Source organism: Pseudorca crassidens, chromosome 16 (genome assembly GCF_039906515.1).
Source record: "Pseudorca crassidens isolate mPseCra1 chromosome 16, mPseCra1.hap1, whole genome shotgun sequence".
Lineage (NCBI taxonomy): Eukaryota > Metazoa > Chordata > Mammalia > Artiodactyla > Delphinidae > Pseudorca > Pseudorca crassidens.
Genome location: NC_090311.1, coordinates 22,436,878 through 22,456,799, shown reverse-complemented (window position 1 = coordinate 22,456,799; position 19,922 = coordinate 22,436,878). Strand labels below are relative to the sequence as shown.

General features: G+C 41.6%; 1 protein-coding gene across 5 annotated transcripts in view; it reads right to left on the bottom strand.

The window, feature by feature from the left end:
- The window catches only part of SORCS1 (sortilin related VPS10 domain containing receptor 1), a 660,265-nt gene that overhangs the window by 51,680 nt on the left and 588,663 nt on the right, over positions 1-19,922 (bottom strand). For all 5 annotated transcript variants that reach the window (XM_067709470.1, XM_067709467.1, XM_067709469.1 and 2 more), the window contains one exon: positions 6,392-6,578. In XM_067709470.1, coding sequence (XP_067565571.1) covers positions 6,392-6,578 — 187 coding nt within the window. The remainder of the gene's footprint in view (positions 1-6,391; positions 6,579-19,922) is intronic.

Sequence of the window (19,922 nt, the reverse complement as noted above, 5' to 3'; positions counted from 1 at the left end):
TGCTCTATGCATTCAACGCCTGCCTCCCTCCATAATACGTAAGTTGGACCAAGTGCCAGGTGGCCCCATCGCTTAGATATGCTCCAGGGCGAGGGCAGAGCAAGTACAAAGACCTTGAGGAGGAGGTGGCTCTCCATGTTTAAAGAATAGCAAGAAATAGAGAAATAAATGGAGAAAAAGAGTGGAAGCAGATGCGATCTCAGGGGTATTCAGGACATAGAGCATGTTGGCCTTGTTGGCCCTGAAATATGTATATGTGTGTTTGCATAACTTCATTCTGTATAACGTGTATATATATATATATATATATATATATATATATATACATTCATACAATGTATAGCGATGACTATGTACCTTCTTACCCTTCAAATTGTTGTGAGGGTGATTTTTCTAGAAAGCCATGCTACTCACTTGATCAAGATGAAAATTCCCATTACCTAATTATAATAATAATGAGAGCTAACATGTACAGATCTAAAATTTGTGATACAGAGAACACAGGCTGCAAACTTTTGGAGGGCGAGAGTCCTTCATATTTATCTTTACGTGTAAGGATGTGCACAGTTCTTGAGACGTAGCAGGTACTGGAACATTGGCTGTGTAAGTGAACAGAAACATATACTTTCCTATTTCTGCTTTTGTCCATGTTTTTCTTTCTTTATAGATTAGAGGCTTGGTGACCAGCAAACAGAGTAGAATTGATTTTCTGGTTTATAAGCCATATGATAAGAAGTAGTTGATCTTAAGTCAGAATGGTTCAATGAGATAATAAAAGGGCATCATTTATGGACCAATGACCGTGTGCCACATATTCTGTGAATGACTTCTTATTCTCATTTAATCTTCACAACAACCTTGTGAAGTAGGCACTACTGTTAGCTCCATGCAGAGATGAACAGAGGAAGGTGACCATCCTCAATTCCAGGGTGTGAACCAAAGCAGTTCAAGTTCAGAGCCTGGGCCAGCTGACAAACGCTCGAGAAGACCCATGTTAACAAAACAGCTATTAAGAGTCACTACTTCCTGATGACTCAGACATGTTGCAGGCATTGGGCACGGCTCGCTACACAGGCTCTTGTTTACTGCGTGGCTCTTGCTGTCCCTCCCCCATCACATGATGTGCTCCAGCAGGTGCCCTGTCCCACCCGAGGACTCTGCTTACACACCTTTCTTACGGCACCTGTCATCTCCAAATCTCAGTTCCAGGGCCCCCTCCTCTGTGACACTCCTCCTGACTCCGCAGTTAGAGTTACATGGATCAGCTAGGATGCAAGAACTAGATAAGCTCTGGAAGACATGCCAGTTCCATCCTAAAAGGGTTCATCTTGGTCTCTCACATACGAGCATCCAACAATCTTTCTTTTAAAGTCCAGAGGTCAAAGGATGATGTCTGTGTGTCCTGTTAATGACAAAAGTTGAGTCTTGCTCCTGAAGTATGGCCGCTCCTTCACCCAGTGGGTTTTGAGTGCTATTACGTGTTGGGCATGATTCTCGGTGCTGGGACACCTGGCCCTTGGTGGAGCTTAGGTATCATTGAGAGGCAGCCCTGCAAGGAGAGGGGGTGGGTGAGAGCCTGCTCTTTTTGATAGGGTGGTCAAGCAAAGGCTCTTGGAAGCAAGAACATTTGAGCAGCGACCTGAATAACGTGCAGAAGTGCACCGTGTATCTACTGGGCAAGCTCCAGGGTGAGTGTGGGGCAAAGACCTTGAGGAGGAGGTGCCTTGTCAGGTGCCAGGATGGCAGGGAATAGCAGCAGTAAAGAGATGGAGGGAAGGAGCCGAAGCCAATATATATATATATATATATTGCCAATATATATAGCCAATATATATATATTGTTCAGGACAATATATATTGTTCAGGACACTCAGCAGATCACTTTAGGCCCTGAAGAATGTCCGTGTGTGTTTATATAAGTTCCTTCTTGCATGCATATATACCATCCACTCATACAAACGTGTGGAATTTCGCTTTCAGATTGCCAAGTCCTCTTGGGCTCATTTACTTTTTATGTGTTCAATATACCTGGTTCCTGTTGCCCCAAAGCCTATCTTTCAAGCCTTGCTTTTCTGCACAGAGGGTGTGATCTGCCCTAATAGAGCCTTCGAAGTGAAACTCCAGACCCTGGAGGCCCCTAGCTGGCTGGCCGCACTCAGCTGAGAGTGGAACAAGCTTGCAGGTACTGCTTCTTCGGACAGGTGCCTTTAATGAGCAAAACGGACAGCAGGTGGCGCTGCATTACTCTTTATGAATCTTCACAAGGCGGCTGAGAGAAGGGGAGAAATTACTTGTGTGAATTGTTCCCCTTCTCTTGCTTGGTCTTCCTGGGCTGCAGGGAACAAGTGCTGTTTGTGTGACTGAACACTGTGTGTGTGTGTGTGTGTGTGTGCGTGCTGATCAGTGACCTGCCTCTGCCATTTGCTCTGAAGACCTCCTCTGACCATCTAATTAAATATTGTGCATGTACCATATTGCTGTTTGTCTGAAAGGTTAAAAAAAAATCTACCAGAAGAAATAAAAGAAATTCAAAGTGTGAAGATGAGATCCTACAACAGAGTCCCTCAAACTTCAGTGGGCATGAGAATCACACTCATCTGTTCAAGGTAGATTATGATGTCACACTGCCAGAAATTCTAATTCAATAGGTCTGGAAAGGGGCCCAGGACACTGTATTTTTACCATGTAATTCTGGGGCAGGTGGCTCATTAACCACATTTTACAAAACCCAGGTCTGACATTCACTGGCCAATATAATCGTCGTGTGAATAGTTACAAAGCTACACAGGTTTTCAAGACACTGATCACCTTACCCTAAGATGGGGACAGAAAGACATCTGCAAAGGGCTCCTATGTAATGGGGTAGTTGAGAAGAGAGGTTCAGGAAGTATCGGAAAATCCACCTCATCTTTTTTATCACCTCCTATTCTGCAAGTTTGCACAATCTTCAGTGATTTTTTTTTTTCTTCTTCCTGCAAGACTGGCTGAGATAGGGCAGATTTCTGAGCAGAAATCTACATGTCCTTTAAATTCTCTGCTCCATCCACTTGAAGGCAACCCTGGCTGCACCCCGTGTCTAATTAGTTTGCAAACTAGCAGAGCACAGTGAATATTCCTCAAGGAATTCTCAACTGTCAGGCTACAAGAGATTACTCAGCTGCCCCGAGAGAGCCTCCCCATCCTGGAAACATTACAGCAGGAACATCATCTCCATTTGCTTCTGATGACCTTTGCGAACCAGCATTTAAGAACTTCTGATTTAGAATCAAAGCACCTTTTTGAACTGGAAAGTGGAGGAAGTATGTGTTCAAGACAGGCCGTGGGGTTTTCTGGAAGAGCCCTGGGTAGGGGGAGGGGGGTTGGATGAGAGGGGCAGAGGGCAGGCTTTGGTAAGTTGAGCTTGAGCTGAGTTGCTACTCAGAACCCACTAAATACAAATGCAGAGGCTGCATCGTGATGATGGAAAATCACGCTTGGCCAGTTGACAGGGCACAGCATGAGTTGCTTGATAGAACCTTTGAGAAACAAGACATGCATGCCTCACATGATGGAGGAGAAAAACTAGTTTCAGAAACATGCAGTAACTCACCTAGGAGTTCAGGCCAGCATCTGGACCTAACAACTCCCAACTCAGTCCAGTGCTCGTTTTTGTTTTTCCTACAAAGCCATATATCCCTTCACTATCCTGCCACCATGGCACTAAAAACTGCCATGTTACTCTCCGTATTTGAGAGCAGGGGGAACGGAAGTCAGTTATGATTTTACCATGACTTCCTCTTAGTGTAAAATAGTGTCAAATCATAGTACTTCTCTAATCCTTGCTTTCCCCATATGAAAGGAAGGCCAAATGTTGCCCATCATGGTAGAGGTGTGAGAATAAGCAAAGAAGTTCATATGCACGGTAAAGCACGATGGGCCCTGCAGGAGAGAAGCCCTAGCAAACATGTCAGAACCTGCTGGCACTGCCCATGCCAAGGCCTTTATATGTATGTGAATTAATGAAAACTTTAAAAATAATCCTGCTTTCATATAGTTAGTATAAAAAGCTAATTCTCGTCCCCAAGACCAGGCTTAGCAAGGGGTCCCATGATATGAGGCCTGCTTATCCAACCGCTTAACCCAAGAGGAGTCTGACAAAATTAAAATCAGAACACAAAACTTTCCATTACAAATCACCTGCTACTGAGGTCAAGGTCAAATCACTTAAGCCGTTCAATCAGGCTAATGAGATGAAAAAAATTGCAAGTGTACAAAGCAGCTCATTTCTTTCAGAAGTCATGGCTTCAGTGACCCTTAATCTGAAGCAGGGGCAAACTCTGTGCTGTTTTCCTTCCCAGGATTCAGTAAGCCCACGAGAGAACCAGGATACGCAAGTTTCCCTCATGGGATATGATTATATGTAAGGTGAAGAAGAGTCCACAGGGCAACCAGGAGGGGGAACTACGGATGACTCTATGGGAAACCCTGAGAAATGGAGACGAAAAGCTGCTGCTGAATTTTAAATCAGTATTGACACATGCTTAGAGTCCAGGGATGTTTAACACATATATGGGATGTGGAATATAATAACTGTAATTCTTCAGGAGAGTAGATCTTTAACAGAAATCCGCCTTATAGAATAAGCTGTGCAGAATGATAAGCCATTCTCAGCAAATGTACTGCCATTTATGTTGCCATTTATTTCTGTTACTAATAACCAAGGTTTGTGATGTAGCTTTTAAATATTTTAGGATTAGTCTTAGGATATTATCACTTTTGTCCTTGTACATAGTGATATATAGGGAGGGATTATCTTTTAGTAAGAGGCAACTCCAGGAAGTCTATCTAGGACAGCCGAAAAGCGGCAGTCAGCCGGAAGAGAGCCTGGGAAATGCGTCTGGAACCCATGTAGCTGTACAGCCAGTACACTGCCTCTAACCTAAATGTTCACATTCCTTTGGGATGATGTGCAAAGATGTGGAGGTGAGTAAGGGCTGATGGAGACTTGGATCCTCTAACCCCAAGCCAGCACAGGCACCGATAATAACCTAGTGGCCAAGTGCTGGGATTCTGGAGGCAGGGAGACCTGAGTCTGAAGCCTGGCTCTGCCAGGTCTGCAACTTCAAATGGGTGATTTAAGCTTTCTGAACCTCACTGTTCTTTGTAAGGTAGTGTTTCTAATAGTGCCTACTTCATAGGGTTGTTTTGAAAAGGAAGATCATATACATAAAGAACATGTTTAGCACAAAGCCTGGCACACAGTAAGAGCTTAACAAACGTTAGCTGAAAAGGGGGATGTGGGGTTGGCATAGTGGGAATCTTGCAGAACTCTGTTTAAACTCAAAGAAGGATGGGTGTGTTTCTTTGAAGCACTTGGGTCCTGAGTGTACAGGAGATAAGGATCAAGAATGACTGACAGGGCAGGAAGCCTCAGTAAGGAACAATCTCTTGGGGACCCCTAAATAGTCTTATCCACCCACTGGATCACAGCAGCTTAACAAAAGAGATTCTACTTGGTACTTTCTGTGCTCAGTTTGGTTCAATGCATAAAAGTCAGGTGAGAGGCATGGAATACTGCCTAGCCTTAATACTCCTGGCCTAGAACTTGGAATCTGAACGTGACCATTCCTATAAAGGGGCTAACTTTCATTGAAAAGTAAGCCATTTATCCAGCAATCTAAACAAGTCCTATGCCTGTCTGGGGACACCCATACACCAAGCATAAGAGGCATTCATGGCAAACATTTTTACCAAACACAGCTTAGGAAATAGCATTGTCTCATTAGGACACCTTTGAACTCCTCAATGGGGGAAAAGCTTTAATACTTTTTGAAACTATTTCTAAATGGAGCTTCCTTAACATTGTTTACCCTCTTTCCCTCTATGCCACCTTCTGGGACCAAATCATCACAAAGTCCAGGAAACATATTCTTTTTTTAAAAAAGGAACAAAAGTCTAAAAGAATTATTAATAATGAGATATAACATGGGAAGAGAAAAAAAATCAGATGGGGAGAAATTCCACTACTTGTGCTAATGGGGATTGTTCTCAAACATTTCCGACCAAAAAAAAGAAGAACCCCCCCCACCACCACCACCAACAAATTCATATTCAATCAACCAGCCCAGCAAGCTGCTCAGGCCCAGCACAGACACAGGTATCCTCTCTCAGAAGCATTTGGAAGAGGCGGAGTCAGTGCAAGAGAACAATGTGAAGCAAACCAGAGTCCAGGTCACTCAAACCTAAACCCTGGTTTCTTCTTGCTTTCTCCTCACTTGGTTCTCTCACGCTCCTTTCCCCTCCTGCTAAAAGGTGACTAGCGAGCTTCTTCTAGATAAGGAATTTTGGATTATATCTTTAAAAGGACACAATATCTAAAATATGTCATAAACCAACAACAGTAATAACATACAAGTTACATGTAAGTACAGGACGGCGCTGTCAGACCCCAGACTGTTGTCCACCTGCACGGTCACTCGGAAAATGCCCACATTGTGATAGACGTGTTTGATCCCATCTTCCATGGAGCTGAGGTTGACATAAGACACTGCGATGCCATCCCCGAAGTCCACTTGGATGAATGTCCTCTGGACGTCACCCTGAAAGACAACATCAGAGGAAGGGGAGTCGGAGGTGCTTCGCTGCTGCTTCTCCAGGGGTTGGGGCTTGTCTGAGGCCCGGGCTCAAAAGGCAGCCCTGGTTCCCTCCTATAGCTGGGAGCATCTGTCTGTGTGACAGGATCCCTGTGACATTCCTTGGCAGACAGGAGTTTACTAAGATGGATGCTCTCCAAATCTGAAGGGCACCAACTCCCCAAAGTTTCAAGATTTGGAAAATTAAGTGTTTGATTATCAGCTCCAATTTGATATTCAGTTTCTCTGAAGGCTTTGTTGACAGTCTGATCATACACATGAATAAAAGACTTACACACACAGTTTAAAACCTTCAGCCTCCCTGACATAATCAAGGACCACTTCCCATGTGTCCTGGACCCCCAAATCCCCTTCTTTATATCTGGTTCCCTAACTGTGCTGGAGAAAGGACAGGAGACACCTTGCCTTACACATGATATGACACTGGACTCAGCCCTATTATTGTTTAAGACAATGATGGTTATTTTGTTTACATTTCAGCATTTTGTACTATCAAAATGATCTCATTTTCTTCTTCACAGGATCTCGGTCTAGAGAAAAGTGGGCAACGTTTGTTCATTTTACAGATGAGGAAGCTGAAGTGAAGAAAGTTTTAACCATTTGCTCAGGGTTACCACAGCTAGTTAGCAGCAGTCTTGGGATTTGAACTCATCGCTCTGGACTTGGGTTTCATTCATTATAGGTGGGTAAAGCATTGACAGCTCCTCCCAGCTCTAATCCTGTTGTCCCATTAACCGGCTGGATGACTTCATGCAAGTCATTCAGTCTCCTTTGGTCTCAGTTACCTAATCTGTGAAATGGGCATATTAATATCTTACCATCTTAACTCAAAGGTTGTTATAGAAGACATGTGAGTAATCAGTAAAATTCGATACCAAAATGAATGACTGTAAAAACAATGCAGCTGTAAAGGACTTGGTATATCCCTTTTAAAGCTTGACTGGAATCATATGATTCTAAATTTCCCACTAGTGAGCAGGAGAAGATAAAGTCTGCTTTATAAAATCCCAAACCTGTAAAAAAAAAAAAAAAAATAGCCTGTGGAATTAGTTGAGATTCTTAAGGAATAAAGTTTCTTAGAAAAACTGACAAAACCCAGCATCCCGCACAGACAGCCCATCCTTTAACAAGTTTCTTTGCTTGTTTTGTTAGTTTTTCCCATTTTGGGGGTGGGAAAGAAAACAAAAAAAACTTTGAAATAGAAATGTATTTTCAATTAAGTAAGGTTCATATGGTATCATATTTTGTGAAAAGGGCAAGTTCAAAATGCTGACATTTAAAAGATTAATTCATAGGGAAAGGAAAAGCAATTCAAATCTTACGAATCTATGTGACCTACTCTTCTGATCTGTGCCCAGCCAAGCATTGTGTGAGGGGGTACACAGCAGCTAACCTTCAGTAAGGACTTGGGCAAAAATTCTCCCCTAGGGTGGGAAAAAGAAACTCCATTCAAAATTATGAAACAAACATCCACAAGCCCAGACATTGTGCAATTACTTGAATTCCCTTTACTAGTAAATATACATGTCAGCCATTCTTGCTGACTTGTCCTTCATCTGGACAACCAAACTGGACTGATCAATTTCTCCTTCTGTTTTTGGTCAGTTTCCTGCCATGTTTTCTGTATTTTCAACAGAGTTGCTGCCAGAGAATCCTGGGTTTGGGCATGGAGGAAGAACCCATCTTAAAATCTATTCACGTTATTTGGGACAAGTGTCTCAGGGAAATACCAGGAGTAGCTAGGCTCAACCAGGTTATCTATGGAATGAAACAAGCACCATAGTTTCTGAGAAACAGGTTGAGAGACAGAGAGAGAGGGAAAGAGAGGTATAGGGTTCTCTGTGGAGACAGAGTGGACATCAGGTAGGGTCACCATTTGCAAGAAGAAAGAAGGGAGATTAGCCTCTCAGCTGATTCTACTCCGGCCTCCACAGAGAGAGGGCAGCTACTACCCCCGTGACTGGGGAAAGTACAGCTTTGGCTGCCACTGCTTGAGTCTACCTTGCGTTGCTCTTTCTGTCTGGTATTCACCACTCTCCTTGTGTGGCCCTGGACTTAGACCTCTTGTCAGTTACTTGAAACTCCTCCCAAGTTCTGTCTGGATGTCCACTGTCTGTTGGCCTGATAGCATTCCTAATTCTCCACGGTGGACAATGTTCTCTGTGTACATCACAGGTGAAAGGAGGGAGCCTCACGGCATTTGGACTAGTGCATCAGTAGGGCTGCCAATAGAGTGGAGGAGTCAGGCTTTTACAATATTAGGTCAGGTACAGGGATGGAGATATAGATATACAGATATATGTATATCAGGTTTACCACACATCTGAGAGCCCCAGTGGGTAAAGACATGGAATCCCCCAATCAAATGTGAGATCCCCAAGGCCTCCTGATGTGGGCACAGGCCTCTGGGCTTGGTGTTCTGCACAGGAGAAGAGAGCACCAGGGGCCAAGTGTCTGACAGCTGAAGGTGGCAGATTCACCCCTGCTTGTTGCAGCTTTGCCCACTCAAGTGGAACACACTGCATCTCGTGCGTTTGCCGTCAGGGGCTCTCAGGTGCTTGAAAAACCTAACACAGTTGTAGCTGCATCACTTTGGGGCTCACCTACATCAACCTCTGACTTCCTTGGGCTGCAATTACCATCTCAGGCAGGGATACCAACTGTTTTACGGAATAAGAAACAGGACAAAGGGAAGAATTCCTAAGTCCTAGGTCACCATTTGATTAGGTATGCCTGCCCCGCTTTAATGGGGTCATTCTTTCTTTCTTCTGGTCATTCATTAATTCGACCAATGACAGATATTTATTAGGTGTCTATCTTCTGTCAGGTACTAAATGGAGAAAATGCTGTTCAGTAAATTATAACCAACCAAACAAAACAGATGTGGTCTGTGCTTTCTTGAGCAAAAAAACTACTGATGAGCCAGATGGACTTTAATAATCACAAAAATAAATAAAAATCTATTCTAGGGGATGATGTCAGAGGTCCATGGCATTGTAAGCTTGCACAGCAGGGAGAAGTAGAGTGCTGAAAATCTAACCCGATTGAGAACTTCAAGAAAGGCTTCAAGGGGCTTCCCTGGTGGTGCAGTGGTTAAGAATCCACCTGCCAATGCAGGGGACACGGATGGGTTCAAGCCCTAGTCCGGGAAGATCCCACATGCGACGGAGCAACTAAGCCCGTGCACCACAACTGCTGTGGCCGTGAGCCACAACTACTGAGCCAGTGCACCTAGAGACCATGCTCTGCAACAAGAGAAGCCACCACAGTGAGAAGCCCGTGCACTGCAATGAAGAGTAGCTCGCCGCAACTAGAGAAAGCCTGCACACAGCAACGAAGACCCAACGCAGCCAAAAATAAATAAATAAAACAAATTTAAAAAAAAAAAAAAAGAAAGAAAGGCTTCAGGAAGACGTGATATCTGAGCTGAGAAGGCCTGAAGGAAAGAATTTAACCAAACAAAGGACATGAGCAAAAGAGATGGAGGTGAGGAGTTCAGGCAATGAGGACAACAGGAACCAGGCGTGCAAGGGCCCTGTGGCAGAAGGGGGTGATACAGTTAAAGGAAGCTAACAATACAGGCACAGTAGGAACATGTGAAATTAGACTGGAGGGGAGACGATGACATTTTAGGATTTGGCGGCCAAGTTTCTGACTTCGATCTTTCTCCTAAGAGCTATGGGAAGACATCGGTGTTTGAAGCAGGGGTGTGGGGGAAGATGGCATGATAATATTTTTAATTCAAAAAGATCACTCTGGCTACAATATGGAGGATGCACTGGAAGGAGGCCCAAATATTCTGGGAAGCCAATTAGGCGATAGTTCAGGATAGATGATAGGTAGATTGATATATGAGTTGCAACAGGAAATTACATTCACCTTCCTGCTAAATTAATTCCCATAGTTTATTGGTTTTGAAATCAATGAATCTCAGCCTTTGATATCAAAATCTCTTATAGAAACTAAACGAAAAAAAGAAGCTGATGTCCAGTTATCATCCAAGACCCACCTCCTGGTTCGGGACCTCTGGGGAGGATGCTTGGTCCTGCTGTGGCCTGAAGAAGGTCCACAGCTGATGCTGGGCTGCACCAAAGGTTGAGCCCCACTGGTTCAGACTGTCGAACGTTAGGTTTTCTTGTGACCGAACTCATCTAAAGATGAATACAGTACAACACAAGCTGATGCCATTCCTATTCCACCTTGGCACAATGGTGAAAGTTTTCCCAGGATGCTTTAGGATTCTAAGTGCTAAGGATGTATGAATAGAGCCAGGAATGGAAGAACTAAGCTCACTGTTAGTGGCTGGTGCACAATCACAAAAGTTCCACGACACACTCGGTCAAGGTCAGTTCTCTAGGAAAACGAGTTGCTGGATAATATGAAGGTAGTTTGTGTATACAGGGCTGAGATGTACCCTTAAGGCCTGCATCTTCAGTACCTAACACAGTGCTTGCAGATGATTCTTTTCTGTTCAATACATTTTGAAAATTTAAGAAAGAAAAAATAAATTTTGAATATTGTGCATTTCTACCATGCTTGTTCATTAAAGTGCTTTCTTATATATTATCTCATCTGGCTGTTAGGACCTTTGGGAGACACCAAGGGAAGATGTTATTTCTATTTGCTATACCAGGAGAACTGGAGCACAAACAGGTTAAACAAGATGCCAAAAGTCCCATAGCGGGTGAGAGGCTTAAAAACAGTCTAAGATGATTTGTGGTTTCGCTTTATCCCTGCAGCTCAGTCCTTGTTGAGTTCCTTTCATTGGAATTCACTTGCAATGCCTTTTAGAGTGAGAGAAAGGTGATAACAAAGGCAAGCCTCACTTTCTTTTCTTGTTTAGACTCTATTCCTGGCTTTGACCGTTTCCCCGCCCCTGACAATATTTTTGCTTGTAAGTGGAAAGATGGGTTGTTGTGAACTCCATACACCACCCTAATGTCTTCCCTCTGGTGAAGCAGTGTCATGTTCAAGCCATACATAAGTTAGAGAATATGGGAAATGATAGGCACTCATACTCAGTAATCAGGAAAATCTTGTGTATCAAGAGGTACTTCAACCTAATGACAAGTCATTCCCGAAACACAACCTATGCTGGGAAATATCTAGACTGTCGCATACAATTCTTTAGACCTAATGCCATTTAGCCACATGCCCTCATATAGCCACAGAACCGAGAGTACTAGCTCAGAAGAAGTGCCCAAGAAAGGCACAAAAGCCGCGTGAAATCTACACAGGGATTCTCCAAGGGCAGCACTGGCTTCTGTAATAGAGAAACAAATATATCAAATGGCCACAATGAAGCCAAGAAATGTAGCCTGAGAAATGAAAGGTGTGTGAACCTAACCTATCAGGTCCTGTAACAGGGCTTCAGAGAAAAATGGGGAAACAAATGCTACAGTAACTCAACACTGACAGCCTCAGTCCAGAAATGAGACTCCACGACCCACCTGAAGGCATTAGGGACCCAATGCAGATAGAAACTGGACTCGTTTGTCAGAGGCTGGTCCTTGCAAAGCTCGAGGGTGAGCCTGGCTCAGGTTTTACTGAAGTTCAGTCCTGGAAGGTGCCTTACAGTTTATGCAGCGAAAACTACATTGAAGTGAAACACCTATAGTATACTAGTTTTAAAGGCATAAAATAACGCAAGTACTGTAAGTCTGTACGTGTTTGCATGAGCATAAATGTGCTGGTTAAAACAACCCAGCCTGTTAACACTGATTACCCCAGGGGTGAAGTGAAGTGAGGGGCAGAGGAAGATCAGCAGGGTTAAAAGAGAGGAGTAAAGGAGGGGCAATAAAGATTTCACCAAATTTAAAAGAAGCGGTGGAGTAGGGGATAACATAAGAAACATCACAAAACACAACACTTTATCCCTACTGTTACTATAAACTGTTACTATTCCTACTGTTACTATTTAAATATTAAGTATATAGGAAATAACCAGGAGGTAACACAGACATTGGTTAGATTGATCATGAGATACAGCCGACTTTGGTCTTGGATTTCTATTATTATTTTAATGTTTTTTGACCACAGTATTTGAACAAAGGTATCACTAGGGGCATTAAATGCCAGAAACAAAAATCAGACATTTCAGTCTTTCTTCTTATGGCTAAAGGTACTTGGGCAGGATGGGGAGTGTGAAATCAAAATAATCCACATTTTGGGAAGGTAAATCGGTGCAGCCACTATGGAAAACAGTATAGAGGTTCAACAAACTAAAAATAGAGCTGCCATATGATGCAGCAATCCTACTCCTGGGCATACATGTGGACAAAGCTATAATTCAAGACACATGCACCCCTACGTTCAGAGCAGCACTATTCACAATAGCCAAGACATGGAAACAACAAATGTCCATCGACAGAGGAATGGATAAAGCAGATGTGGTACATATATGCAATGGAATACTACTCAGCCATAAAAAAGAATGAAATAATACCATTTGCAGCCACATGGATGGACCTAGAGATTATCATACTAAGTGAAGTAGGTCAGAAAGAGAAAGACAAATTCCATGTATCAGTTATATGTAGAATCTAAAATATAACACAGATGAACTTATCTATGAAACAGAAACAGATTCACAGACATAGAGAACAGACTTATGGTTGCCAAGGGGGTGGGGGCTGGGGGAGTTTGGGAATAGCAGATGCAAGCTATTATATTGAATGGATAAACAATAAGGTCCTACTGTATAGTATGGGGAACTATATTTAACATCCTGTGATAAACCATAATGAAAGAGAATATGAAAAAGAATGTATATACATGTATAACTGAATCATTTTGCTGTACATCAGAAATTAACATAACTGTAAATCAACTGTACTTCAATAAAATAAATTAGAAAAACAAAAAATAATCCACCTTTGCCTTGCATGTCCTATTCCAGGGTATGCGACTCAGGTTAGCAACTTTAGACTTAGACTGGCAAGGTTTTTTATGGCTGAGTCTCAAGAAGAAACAGAAAAGGAGATAACTATGGTATAATGTTGCTCTGGCCTCCAAAGAAGAGATTTTGTCAGCAGGTGGAAAGGAGTTCATGGAAAGAAGCGCTATCCCCCTTGTGCTATTCAATAAGACTGACCTCTGTAATGTGACCTATTACGTGAACTGTGCTAGCTAAGATTGTTCTAGAACATCCCCTGATGGTCACTAAGGGAAAAGAAAGAGAACATTTCTCAAAAGTTTTCTGTCCCAGAAATCATAACAGCATTTCTCTCTATAGTTTCTCATTGAATCTTTTCTAAAATTTTTTTAATATTTTTGTTATATATAGCTTTTTATTTTTTTAACGTCTTTATTGGAGTATAATTGCTTTACAATGGTGTGTTAGTTTCTGCTTTATAACAAAGTGAATCAGCTATACATATACACATATCCCCATATATCCTCCCTCTTGCGTCTCCCTCCCACCCTCCCTATCCCGCCCCTCTAGGTGGTCACAAAGCACCAATCTGATTGCCCTGTGGTATGTGACTGCTTCGGACTAGATATTTTACATTTGGTAGTGTATATATGAACATGCCACTCTCTCACTTCATCTCAGCTTACCTTTACCCCTCCCCATGTCCTCAACTCCATTCTCTACATCTGTGCCTTTATTCCTTTCCTGCCCCTAGGTTCTTCAGAACCATTTTTTTTTTAATTTTTTGCTTTTTAGATTCCATATATACGTGTAAGCATACGGTATTTGTTTTCCTCTTTCTGACTTACTTCACTCTGTATGACAGTCTCTAGGTCCATCCACCTCATTACAAATAGCTCAATTTCGTTTCATTTTATGGCTGAGTAATATGCCATTGTATATATGTGCCACATCTTCTTTATCCATTCATCTGTCGATGGACACTTAGGTTGCTTCCATGTCCTTGCTATTGTAAATAGAGCTGCAGTGAACACTGTGGTACATGTCTCTTTTTGAATTATGGTTTTCTCAGGGTATATGCCCAGCAGTGGGATCGCTGGGTCATATGGTAGTTCTATTTGTAGTTTTATAAGGAACCTCCATACTGTTCTCCCTAGTGGCTGTATTAATTTACATTCCCACCAACAGTGCAAGAGGGTTCCCTTTTCTCTACACCCTCTCCAGCATTTATTGTTTCTAGATTTTTTGATGATGGCCATTCTGACTAGTGTGAGGTGATACCTCATTGTAGTTTTTCATTTCTCTAATGATTAGTGATGTTGAGCATCCTTTCATGTGTTTGTTGGGTATATCTTCTTTGGAGAAACGACTATTTAGGTCTTCTACCCATTTTTGGATTGGGTTGTTTGTTTTTTTGATATTGAGCTGCATGAGTTGCTTACAAATTTTGGAGATTAATCCTTTGTCAGCTGCTTCATTTGCAAATATTTTCTCCCATTGTGAGGGCTGTCTTTTCCGTCTTGTTTATAGTTTCCTTTGCTGTGCAAAAGCTTTTAAGTTACATTAGGTCTCATTTGTTTATTTTTTTTAAATTTCCATTTCTCTAGGAGGTGGGTCAAAAAGGATCTTGCTGTGATTTATGTCATAGACTGTCCTGCCTGTGTTTTCCCCTAAGAGTTTTATAGCACCTGGCCTTACATTGAGGTCTTTAATCCATTTTGAGTTTATTTTTGTGTATGGTGTTAGGGAATGTTCTAATTTCATTGTTTTACATGTAGCTGTCTAGTTTTCCCAGCACCACTTATTGAAGAGGCTGTCTTTCCTCCACTGTATATTCTTGCCTCATTTATCAAAGATAAGATGACCATATGTGTGTGGATTTATCTCTGAGCTTTGTATCCTGTTCCATTGATCTATATTTCTGTTTTTGTGCCAGTACCGTACTGTCTTGATTACTGTAGCTTTGTAGTACAGTCCAAAGTCAGGGAGCCTGATTCCTCCAGCTCTGTTTTTCTTTCTCAAGATTGCTTTGGCTATTCGGGGTCTTTTGTGTTTCCATACAAATTGTAAAAATTTTTTGTTCTAGTTCTGTGAAAAATGCCATTGATAGTTTGATAGGGACTGCACTGAATCTGTAGTTTGCTTTGGGTAGTAGAGTCATTTTCACAATGTTGATTCTTCTAATCCAAGAACATCGTATCTCTATCTGTTTGTATCATCTTTAATTTCTTTCATCAGTTTCTTATGGTTTTCTGCATACAGGTCTTTTGTTTCCTGGGTAGGCTTATTCCTAGGTATTTTATTCTTTTTGTTGCAATGGTAAATGGGGGTGTTTCCTTAATTTCTCTTTCAGATTTTTCATCATTAGTGTATAGGAATGCAGGAGATTTCTGTGCATTAATTTTGTATCCTGCTACTTTACCAAATTCATTGATTAGCTCTTGTAGTTTTCTGGTAACATCTTTAGGATTCTCTATGTATAGTATCATATCATCTTCAAACAGTGACAGCTTTACTTCTTCTTTTCTGATTTGGATTCCTTTTATTTCTTTTTATTCTCTGACTGCTGTGGCTAAAACTTCCAAAACTTCCAATAATAGTGGTGACTGTGGACAACCTTGTCTTGTTCCTGATCTTAGAGGAAATGGCTTCAGTTTTTCACGATTGAGAACGATATTGGCTGTGGGTTTGTCATATATGGCCTTTATTATGTTCAGGTAAGTTCCCTGTATGCCTACTTTCTAGAGGGTTTTTATCATAAATGGGTGTTGAATTTTGTCAAAAGCTTTTTCTGCATCTATTGAGATGATCATATGTTTTTTCTCCTTCAGTTTGTTGATATGGTGTATCACACTGATTGATTTGCATATACTGAAGAATCCTTGCATTCCTGGCATAAATCCCACTTGGTCATGGTGTACGATCCTTTTAATGTACTGTTAGGTTCTGTTTGCTAGTGTTCTGTTGAGGATTTTTGCATCTATGTTCATCACTGATATTGGTCTGTAGTTTTCTTTCTTTGTGACATCTTTGTCTGGTTTTGGTATCAGGGTGATGGTGGCCTCGTAGAATGAGTTTGGGAGTGTTCCTCCCTCTGCTATATTTTGGAAGAGTTTGAGAAGGAGAGGTGTTAGCTCTTCTCTAAAAGTTCGATAGAATTCACCTGTTAAGCCATCTGGTCCTGGGCTTTTGTCTGTTGGAAGATTTTTAATCACAGTCTCAATTTCAGTGCTTGTGATTGGTCTGTTTATATTTTCTATTTTTTCCTAGTTCAGTCTTGGAAGGTTGTGCTTTACCTAGAATTTGTCCACTTCTTCCAGGTTGTCCGTTTTATTGGCATATAGTTGCTTGTAGTAATCTCTCATGATCCTTTGTATTTCTGCAGTGTCAGTTGTTACTTCTCCGTTTTCATTTCTAATTCTATTGATTTGAGTCTTCACCCTTTTTTTCTTGATGAGTCTGGCTAATGGTTTATCTACCTTGTTTATCTTCTCAAAGAACCCGCTTTTAGTTTTATTGATCTTTGCTATCGTTTCTTTCATTTCTTTTTCATTTATTTCTGATCTGATCTTTATGATTTCTTTCCTTCTGCTAACTTTGGGGTTTTTTTGGTCTTCTTTCTCTAATTGCTTTAGGTGTAAGGTTAGGTTGTTTTTTAGAGATGTTTCTTGTTTCTTGAGGTAGGATTGTACTGCTACAAACTTCCCTCTTAGAACTGCTTTTGCTGCATCTCATAGGTTTTGGGTCGTCGTGTTTTCATTGTCATTTGTTTCTCGGTATTTTTTATTTCCTCTTTGATTTCTTCAGTGATCTCTTGGTCATTTAGTAGTGTATTGTTTAGCCTCCATGTGTTTGTATTTTTTATAGATTTTTTCCTGTAAGTGATATCTCGTCTCATAATGTTGTGGTCGGAAAAGATACTTGATGCAATTTCAATTTTCTTAAATTTACCAAGGCTTGAGTTGTGACCCGAGATATGATCTATCCTGGAGAATGTTCCATGAGCACTTGTGAAGAAAGTGTATTCTGTTGTTTTTGGATGGAATTGTCCTATAAATATCAATTAAGTCCATCTTGTTTAATGTATGATTTAAAGCTTGTGTTTCCTTATTTATTTTCATTTCAGACGATCTGTCCATTGGTGAAAGTGTGTTGTTAAAGTCTGCTACTATGATTGTGTTACTGTCGATTTCCCCTTTTATGGCTTCTAGCAGTTGCCGTATGTATTGAGGTGCTCCTATGTTGGATGCATAAATATTTACAATTGTTAAATCTTCTTCTTGGATTGTTCCCTTGATCATTATGTAGTGTCCTTCTTTGTTTCTTGTAATAGTCTTTATTTTAAAGTCTATTCTGTCTCTTATGAGAATTGCTACTGCAGCTTTTTTTGATTTCCATTTGCATAGAATATCTTTTCCATCCCCTCACTTTCAGTCTGTATGTGTCCCTAGGCCTGAAGTGGGTCTGCTGTAGACAGCATATATATGGGTTTTGTTTTTGTATCCATTCAGCCAGTCTATGTCTTTTGGTTGCAGCATTTAATCCATTTACATTTAAGGTAGTTATTGATATGTATGTTCCTATTATCATTTTCTTAATTGTTTTGGGTGTCCTTTTTTTTTTTTTTTTTTTTTTTTGCGGTATGTGGGCCTCTCACTGTTGTGGCCTCTCCTGTTGCATAGCACAGACCCCAGATGCACAGGCTCAGCAGCCATGGCTCATGGGCCCAGCCGCTCCACGGCATGTGGGATCCTCCTGGACCAGGGCACGAACCCGTGTCCCCTGCATCGGCAGGCAGACTCTCAACCACCACACCACCAGGGAAGCCCTGTTTTGGGTTTCTTATTGTAGGTCTTCTCCTTCTCTTGTGTTTCCTGCCTAGGAAGTTCCTTCAGCATTTTTTGTAAAGCTGGTTTGGTGGTGCTGAATTCTCTTAGCTTTTGCTCTCTTAGCTTTTGCTTGTCTGAACGAGATCCTTGCTGGGTAGAGTAATCTTGTTTGTAGGTTTTTCCCTTTCATCACTTTCAATATATCCTGCCACTCCGTTCTGGCTTGCAGAGTGTGCTGAAAGATCAGCTGATAACTTTATGGGGATTCCCTTGTATGTTATTTGTTGTTTTTCCTTTGCTGCTTTTAATATTTTTTCTTTGTATTTAATTTTTGATAGTTTGATCAATATGTGTCTTGGCGTGTTTCTCCTTGGATTTATCCTGTATGAGACTCTCTGTGCTTCCTGAACTTGAATGACTGTTCCCTGTCCCATATTAGGGAAGTTTTCAACTATAATGTCTTCAACTATTTTCTCATTCCCTTTTTTTTTCTCTTCTTTTTCTGGGACCCCTATAATTCGAATGTTGGTGCGTTTAATGTTGTCCCAGAGGTCTCTGAGACTGTCCTCAATTCTTTTCATTGTTTTCTCTTTATTCTGCTCTGTGGTAGTTATTTGCACGATTTTATCTTCCGGGTCACTTATCCATTCTTCTGCCTCAGTTATTCTGCTATTGATTCCTTCTAGACAATTTTTAATTTCATTTATTGTGTTGTTCATCACTGTTTGTTTGCTCTTTAGTTCTTCTAGGTCCTTTTTAAACGTTTCTTGTATTTTCTCCATTCCATTTCCAAGACTTTGGATCATCTTTACTATCATTACTCTGACTTCGTTTTCGGGTAGACTGCCTATTTCCTCTTCATTTGTTTGGTCTGGTGGGCTTTTACTTTGCTCCTTCATCTGCTGTGTGTTTCTCTGTCTTCTCATTTTGCTTAACTTACTGTTTTGGGGGTCTCCTTTTCACAGCCTGCATTTTTGTAGTTCCTGTTGTTTTTCATGTCTGTCCCCAGTGGCTCAGGTTGGTTCAGTGGGTTGTGTAGGCTTCCTGGTGGAGGAGACTGGTGCCTGTGTTCTGGTGGATGAGGCTGGATCTTGTCTTTCTGGTGGGCAGGACCACATCTGGTGGTGTTTTGGCGTGTCTGTGAACTTAGTATGATTTTGGACAGCCTCTCTGCTAATGGATGGGGTTGTGTTCCTGTCTTGCTAGTTGTTTGGCATAGGGTGTCCAGCACTGTAGCTTGCTGGTCATTGAGTGGAGCTGGGTCTTAGTGTTGAGATAGAGATCTTTGGGAGAACTTTCACTGTTTGATACTACGTGGAGCCGGGAGGTCTCTGGTGGACTAATGTCCTGAACTCGGCTCTCCCATCTCAGAGGCACAGACCTGACACCTGGCCTGAGCACCAAGACCCTGTCAGTCACATGGCCAGGTATATGGGGAGTTTCTTGACTTTTGGGAAGTCTGAGGTCTTCTGCCAGGATTCAGTAGGTGTTCTGTAGGAGTTGTTCCACATGTAGATGTATTTCTGATGTATTTGTGGGGAGGAAGGTGATCTCCACGTCTTACTCCTCCACCATCTTGAAGGTCTC